We start from the raw sequence: 8,374 nt of genomic DNA on the forward strand, positions 1-8,374 counted from the left end.
TTGGAATGATTTGAATACATTTTAATATAATATACATACATTGTCCAGGTTAAGCCTTATTCTTTATATCGTGTATAGATTTGTGTGAGTATATACTATAATTTCGTTTGTTACATACAAATAATATTTGGTGCGATATATTGAAATCAAATACTAAAACAAAAAGTCAACAAAAGGTCACAGGTGCGGTAGATAATTAATCTTATAATATATTATTAAAGATGTGGAGACATACATACATATTTTGTATATGTATGTTTGTTTTACAGTTTCAGCGCTACCTTCTGATACTTTTCCTCTGGTTGGCAAATGAAACTGTTGAGATTTCTTGGGGTTCATCAAGCTCGTTCTTTAAAGTCTTCCTTCAGAGTCTTTCCTAGCAGAGTAGTGTTATGTTGCCGCTTTCATTGCCGGCCAGAAAGACGTGATTCAACGGCAGTACAGCCAGGGATGTTAGCACGCCACGAAAGGATTCGGCACGCAGTTTGGTGATTGTGTTAATGGAATGCGAATTGGCAATATCCGCGTAGACGCCCACCCGATTTCCGGTGGTGGCGTAAATGAGCGTCGAAGAGCATGTTTGAAGAAAATGCGCCGGCTCAGGGGGTGGTCTGAAAAAGTCAATGAGTTGGGGTAATTAAGTCAATCGAATAATGGGTTGGATAAGTTGTACTTGAGTTGGTAATGTAGAATTCCGTCCGGCACATGCCAGACGGCCAGACTGTGGTCCAAGGCGGAGCTGACCAGCTGCTGATCATTGGGCGCGGCCAGCTGTAAGAGATCACACTCGATGGGCCGCCAGGAGTTGAGGACCATGCCGGTGCGTGTGTCGAGCATCACAATGCCGCCGGAGGAGAGTCCGGCAGCCAACCAATTGCCGGATGGTGCCACCGCAACACAACGTACCGTGGCATTGGGCAACGTTGCGTTGCAGACGCGCCACTCGTTCACGTACTGCATGGTGCGGGCATCGATGATCTTCACCGTAGACTCGGCTGTGCCTGCCACTACCAATGGGGAGTGCGAGGGCAGGCATTTGACAACCGTAATGGCATTGTGACGCGGCGCATCCAATATGCCCAGAGGTCGACCTATAAAGGGATCCCACAAATGCACGCCCGAATCGCAGGACACCACATACCGCAAAGACTCCAGAAAGCTTAGTGAGTGTATGGACTTCTTATGGCCCGTGTAGGTGAACTGGCAACCACTAGCTTTACGGCCATCGCCTTCGCTGCGCAGCGACCACAGCTTCACGGTCTTGTCCTTCGAGGCCGAAATGAAGCTGTTTTCATTGTCCAGTGCATAGATGGCGCGCACCGAGTTTGTATGCCCTACAAACGATTGCAGACGTATCTGCTTCACATTTAAGGTGTGATTATCCTTGTCGCTGCGCGTGATTTCGTGTCGCCAGTAGGCCAACCAGTTGCCCTTTAGATGCCGCGTGCTCGGCAGCTGATCGAACTTATACGCCACCATGTCGAGCACTTCCATGGGCCCCAACGCTCCGTGGCTATTGCTGGCGACCTCCAGACGATTGCCAACGATTTGTGTGCCAAAGCTGTTGGCCACCTCGCAGGGAGCATCTGTGGTGTCCGCATCGCTTATGCTGGCGGTGGCCAGGAGCGTTGCATCCTTCGAACCCTCGGGCTGTTCGTACTCATGGCACAGACTCAGCACAAAATCCAGATTTACGTTCAGAGTTCGCTGCATGATGGCCTCGCCAAGAAATCTCAGAAAAGCCAAATAGGCTGTGTGCGCCAATTCTGGTCCGAAGACGTCACGCAGCTCTTCCACAGCACGCTCTTTTTCGCCCTCAGTTCCCAGTATCAAGTTAGCCAGATTGCTGGTAAAGTTCTCGGGCAGCCCATAAGCTTTGTTGAATATCAAGAAGAAGGGACAGAGTAGTGGTTGGCAGAGATGCTCCTTCGACATATCGGAGCCTATGCGAACGCTCAATGCGTAAATGGCGTCCAGGAATTTCCGAGCCAGCAGCGAACGTCCCAAATACCCGCTGGGCATGAGCAGATTCGTCGAACTGAGTAGCCGCAGAATGGGCAGCAAGATGGCATCTAGCAGAGTGTCTTGCAGATGTTCCATTATGCTGGCGTCCGTCAGGCACGGCACCATGTACTTAAATAGCTGCAGCGAACTGATGATCGCACCTTCTAGACTGCCCGTTATACGTTTGGAGCAGAGCGCAATTAGCTCGCTGATGTGCGGAAAGTATTGGAGTAGGAGAAAGGGCTCACCAAAGAGCGCTAGTAGGAAGGTAATGGGTAGAAAGGTAAGCTAATTTTTAATGATTTGTAACTAAGCCTAACCTAGTCCTAATCTTAGCTCTGCAGAGCAAATTTATAATTCATAGCTAATGTTTAAAGCGTTAACTAATAACTCCTCTTCAATCAGTTTTCGGCATAAATAGCTGATCAAATAATATTAAATGGAGAAACTAATATCTGATTTTTACAAAGCCCTCCTCTGCGCTTCTCAAAAGGAGCACTTAATCGAAGCCAGTTTTTGCACCCAAAGCTGGTTTACTAAGTCATTTTTTCAATTGAATTAAAAATCCTCCTCTGCGATTCTCATGCGAAGCACCATAAGAACTCACCTGCAATGGAGACGAGGCACTCGAGGACGCGGGACGCACTCCGATCGCCAACCACACGCGCCTGGGCTATGCTGAAGTAATTTAGGTTCCCGGATTCGTCTGCATCGGGCGACTCGGGCAGGAGATTCTCTTGACCCACATAGCAGAGGGAGAGCATTTTGAGGAGGTTTCTTGTGATATAGCGGGACGTGAGGGCGGGGCCCAGTCGATGGGAGAGCCAAACTAAACTTTCGGCACTCATTTCGCTGATACGATTATTCTGCAACGCCTTGGCTTCGGACATTTTTGAGATAACTGAAGCCTGCAATGAATCGCAGGCTTCTGTGGACGGCATCTTTTCCTGTTCCACAGCTTGCTCTGCCGCTTGGGTGATCAGCTCAAAGGAATCAACGCTCTTACGCGAGCCAATGTCACAGTCGATGGCGCTTAGTTGGAAACTGCGTCGGAAAGCGCCTTCGGGTATCTCAATGGTGGGAGAGCGTGGACTCAGATGGAGGGCTAGTGGTTGCTGGGACTCCGCTGTTTGGCTTTTAAGTGATAATTTATCGGGTTCTTCTAATGATGACTGAGAGAGTTTAGAGCCGTAGATGATCTCATTGATGACCAGCTTGTCCGGATCGCTTTCGTACTCCTTTGCCTCCTCGGCCGTGGTGGTAGCGCTGCCACCACGCATATCAAATGAATCTATGGACTTGTTCTCTGCGGTGCCGGAGTTCGATATATGATCGGAGGCGGCATCTTCCTCAAAGCTAAAAACCTCTTCTATGTCTGGCTTAATCAGCACCGGCGAGCTCTCAGGCTCCACCTCTCTTTCGTCCGCCGCTGCATAGCTTAGATTCTTGCTGGTGCGCCGACTATCGCTATTCTGCTCCGCGTCGTTGTGGTAATGGAAGCCATTGCCCTGCTCCGGCTCCTTGTAGCCACCCACAGCTTCGATAAGTGGGGCTATAAAGTGTTGCAGAAAACATTTCAGGCCGAAGCGCACGATTAGTCGCAACAGGAAGCTGTGATGATAGAGCTTTACGGACTTGCGTGACTTGAAGGAGCTGCTGGTGGAGAAACGTAGACCGGCGGTTAAGTGGCCAGACCCACCGGCGCCCAGTGCAGAAGCTACCGTCACGCCCGTCGTAGAACCAACACGAACGGAAGTCATGCCGCGTTCGAAACACTCGACATCGTAGAGTTTCATGATGGGTTGCAGTAAATGCTGCTGGGTCTGTGCAATGCCCAGAGCCTGAGCCATCGGGTCGAACAGATTCCAGGCCGTCAGTATGGAGGTGCGTTCGTCCTTGAGCAGATCTATAATATGTGGCAGCAGCAGCTCGATGGGCGCGAACTGTTCGTACGCTACGGGCTCCAGGAGACGACGCAGATGCGCATAACAGGACATGACCTTGCATTCGGCTATTTTGCGTTGGAAGAGGACACGTTGTCGATCAATATCCGTATAGCGAGCGCACTCCTTGCCATTGCAGCTAAAGTGCGTGTGAAGCTCGAGGAGAGTGGAGTCGAAGTCAAAGGCGTGCAGAGCACGTACCAGACCGTAAATGGCATAGAAGTGTGTGGGAAAGGGCAGCAGGCAGTTGGCAAACATCGGTTCAAGCAGCTGAGCGGCATTTGTGGGCTGCGGCAGAACTCCCAATTGCTGCGGCTGCTCCTCAGTTAGTTGGAGCAGCAAACGAACCACAAAACGCACACACTTCGGCAGCTCCTGGCGATGCAAGTTGGCGACGGTGCGACAGGCCTGTAGACGGGCCTCGAAGCTGGCGCTTTGTCCGTTCCCCGTAAGCAACGGACGCAGACGTTGCATGGCAAACAGCTCGACAATGAGGCAGCCTAGCACTTGCAGTTCGCGCTGCCGACGTCCCGCCAGAAGCTGCTGGAGGCAGCGTTGTCGGCGTGTTCCGGAAGCTAAGAGGTTTTTGCATTTGCTTGATGCTTCCGCATCGGCGCCGGCAAATAGCTGATTGGTGAACGATTCCGCTGAATTGTCTTCGAAGAGCAAATCGCTTGAGATCATTTTCTCCTCCGGATTAGGCGTGGCCTGCTGTTGCGGAAACGTGCGTGCATAAAAAGTCTCGAGGGTCTCGAGACTTTGCAGCAGCACCGTTGGATTATAGTGCTCGGGTAGCTCAATAAAGTTGGTTGTGGCATAGAAGCTCGAGGTGCTGGAACTGCTGTTGGTTGTTGATTCATCGGAGGGACGCAACGACATGCGTGGCGTGCTTTTATCCGAACCATTGCCATTGCTTAAATGCAGATTATCTGTGCTTTTGGCCAAGCGCCGCGATTCAGGCGCCTGCAATCTGTGCGAGGACTTTGGGGAACGCGACGACGATGATGGGCCATACAGTTGAGCCAATCGGGGTGCTGCCTTATTGAACCAGGGCGCGGAGCAACGCTTCGGCGGATGTGCCTGCGTGAAAAGCTGCACAATTCCACGCTGACTGAGATTGCGGTGCTGATCAACCATGCTGAGACAGACGTTTTTCGACTTGATAGCCGCCTTGCCACTCAGCTTGTAGCTGTAAGTGAAGAAGAGAGTTAAGTTAATTAAACTAAAGTAGTTTAATATTATAGTTAATTAATCTAATTAATATTCTATTACTAGCCCTTCTTTATGGAAATGATTCATACTTTGCATTAAATTCAGAAGTATTTAGTAAGTCATTTCCACTTTCGGGGCTATGTTTTACAAAAACCTTTCAAGTTGTAGTTATTTTTCTTTAACAATCGTTAATTATATATGTACCTGTATATGTAAATGAAAATGTTTCTTACGGATACAGATTTTGCAGCACCTCTGCTCATTGAAATATATAACCAGTTTTAAGAAACCCTTAAGAGCTTATTTAATTATATTTTCAATTATATGAAAAACACAGCCCTCCTCTGCGCTTCTCAAACTAAGCACCTAAGCAAAGGCATTTTAAAGCGAAATTTCAGCTATCCATCTACTGCACTGAAAGAAGATTCTTAGGCACTACTCACCCAAAATTCAGATCTATCCAATGGTGGAGTCGCTCGCTGACATATTGGGACTCCAGGGCCTCACGATGCTTGCATATGAAGTCCTCCGGGCAAGTTGCCCATGTGGGCAGTTCCAGATCTGGCAGATCCTCGTGAATGCTTTTGAATATGAGCGGATCCGAATAGAACTCTGGAATACACTCATCGGGCGTCCATTCCTGCAGACGTTGTATGGACACAGGATACTCGGCCGGTACCCAAATGGGCCGCACATGCGCACAGAGAATAGACTGCGGTGTACGGCGAGCCATGTAGACGAAATATGTGATCTCTGAGAGGAAGTCGGAGACATGATGGGCAACCTGCTGTGCACCATCAACTGGAATGGGCAGTCCACTGCCGTCGGAAGTCGGAGCATGCTGGCTGCCATGCGCGTACATGAGATCCAAATGTATATCTCCCTTATTGAGGCGATACTTGCTCTTTGTCAGGTCGCGCCAGTTGGCGCCATTGCGAGCTGTAAAATCGGTTACCCACGGCATGATGTGATGGTGGGCGGCATTGTGAACGCTGCGTCCCGACGCATTGTTCAGGATGGTGAGGTAATCGAAGTTTGAGAGCTGGCCGTTGCACCACAGCTCGCAATATTCGCGCAATGTGAACTGCGCCGGATCGTAGGCCAGCTTGAGATCGAACATAGTTGTGGTGCTGCTGGAGTGCAGATCCTCAGCGAGTGCCATCTGCTCCGGCGGTTCTGGCGAGAGTGGCGACATGTCCTGGGCCGAGGCAGCGGCATCATGCAGCATATTGCAGAGCAGGCGTGGTTGAACCTGCAGCCACAAATTGTCGCGTAAGAGAATGTGCTGCAGACGCAGATCTCCCAGGAAGAGGCCGATCGTCTGAAAGTGTTTGGCAAGCTGCAAGATTTGGTAGATTACGAAGAGCGTCTTGTTGTAGCCCTTTCCCAATATGGCCGGACTGTAGGTGATGCAGTCGTAAAGGCTGCACTCCAATGCTGGCGGATAGTAGAATACGCTGAAGTGTGTGGATGTTTCTATTGCAACAAGCGCTGGCAGCACATTCGGGTGACAATCGCTGCCACTATTTATTTCAGCGCTATCGGGCGACACTGCCGTGGAGCCGGGGGCAACACGATCCAGCTGACAATGCAGCACGGGGCAGGCATAGATCCTTTGTATGAGCTCTTTGAGCACAGCATCGTGTGGCAGTAAGCCCTGTTGTGTGGGGGAATGCAGCAACTGCTTCCCGCTTGTCGTTGTAGGCCGACACAGCTTGACATGAGCGCCCGTATATTGCTTATAAGCCGCCTCCCACAGCTGCTTGAAGTTGCGGTTCGCCACATGTGCCACCGCTTGGGAATATGTGAGTGGAAACTCGGACTGTGCGTCCGACTCGCTCGCTATGCACTGCGGCAGTGAGTAAGCCTTTAGTTGGGGCTGCTTGCGGTACGTTTGCACCAAAATGCGCGTCCAGGGGTGTTCGAGGGGGCCTGTCGGATGTGCCCGCCTATCCAATTGGGGCCATGCCGTAAAAGGTATTAGTTTTCGTTGACGCTCCAAAGCCTGCAGCCAGGCCTTATCCACTATCAACTGATAACGTCCAGCGCCCTCGCCATGGCTGTCAATGCCGCCGCCTGACTCACACACATGCTGAGCATTAATCCCAATTTCCTGCCAAATGCCCAGATCGCCCATTCTGCCAATGCTCTTCAAATTGTCACTAAAATTGGGGGCGCAAACTTGACCCCTATTGCACAGCTAATGCCAAATGGCTGCATAGGAGAGTCTGAAAGTAATAAAATGTAAACGATTAATTAAACTTAATCAGAAAAGGTAGAAACAAAGAAAGGTGCAAACATATGTATGTACATACATACAAATGTATGTATGTACGTAAATAATTCCAACTGCTGTATTAGTAACACTGCTGTTACCGTTTTTAACTTTTATACGCCCCCGGGTGTTCAATAATTACCCAAATTTATGGTTACTCTTCTTCCACCTCCAAAAGGAATCTAAAACGCTGGGTCTCGTGACGACCTGTTCCCGTTTTATGCGCACCTCACATTTTCTTTAATATTTTGCAGTGTGCGTAGCTCTGGCATGCGGGCTTTTGTGCGCTTTTCACTATTATCGGTTGTTTGTATTTTAATATATAAGTATTATGTATTAAATTAACAAAAACAATTTGCGACCCAAGTAAATAGCATTGTCCGTTCACAATAGCCAACACACTGTACAGCTGGCACAGCTGATTAGCAGCTGGTTGATGTGGTTGCTGTATTTGCCAACTGCAAATTGTGTTCCACAAACACAATCACTCAATGGAATGCGATCCACAAACCTTTGTACGTTTGTGGATAGTCTGTTTTTAAATGTATTCATTAAAACTCATAATTAAACTAATAAGCATTATAAAATGTAACGCATTTCGGAAATTGTATAGACTATTTTAAAATCAATTTCATTTCAGTTTGATGGTCGTTATATATGTATATAGCTAGTATGTTATTAATCATTTTCTCATCCACAGGGGATCGTGTTTTGAAGCTTTATATTCGTACAATTTATTCACTTCTTTAGCTTTTGCTTATATTCGAATTTTCGTGGGTATGTAAATATAAAGCCAACTCTTGTACACATAAGTATACACTTTATTAGCTTCCCTGCTCGCCAAATATGGTTGCGTTTTTCAATTTTTCTATTCCAAAAGGTAGTAAGTACCCACAATATACGCCGAATTAAATGACTGTGGAGACTTGTCGAAGTCTAC

At 48.6% G+C, this 8,374-nt stretch overlaps 1 protein-coding gene across 1 annotated transcript; it reads right to left on the reverse strand.

The window, feature by feature from the left end:
• On the reverse strand, window positions 1-7,791 carry LOC115631469 (WD repeat-containing protein 81). Its single transcript, XM_030528222.1, has 5 exons — window positions 7,577-7,791; window positions 5,603-7,387; window positions 2,612-5,136; window positions 674-2,261; window positions 1-611 (listed from the first exon to the last, which is right to left on the reverse strand). The coding sequence occupies exons 2-5, from the start codon at window positions 7,294-7,296 to the stop codon at window positions 377-379; spliced, it is 6,042 nt and encodes a 2,013-aa protein (XP_030384082.1). The 5' UTR covers window positions 7,297-7,387; window positions 7,577-7,791; the 3' UTR covers window positions 1-376.
• Between the last annotated feature and the right edge of the window lie 583 nt (window positions 7,792-8,374).

Source organism: Scaptodrosophila lebanonensis, unplaced genomic scaffold (genome assembly GCF_003285725.1).
Source record: "Scaptodrosophila lebanonensis strain 11010-0011.00,11010-0021.00 unplaced genomic scaffold, SlebRS2 tig00001412-arrow-pilon, whole genome shotgun sequence".
NCBI classification, from domain to species: Eukaryota; Metazoa; Arthropoda; class Insecta; order Diptera; family Drosophilidae; genus Scaptodrosophila; species Scaptodrosophila lebanonensis.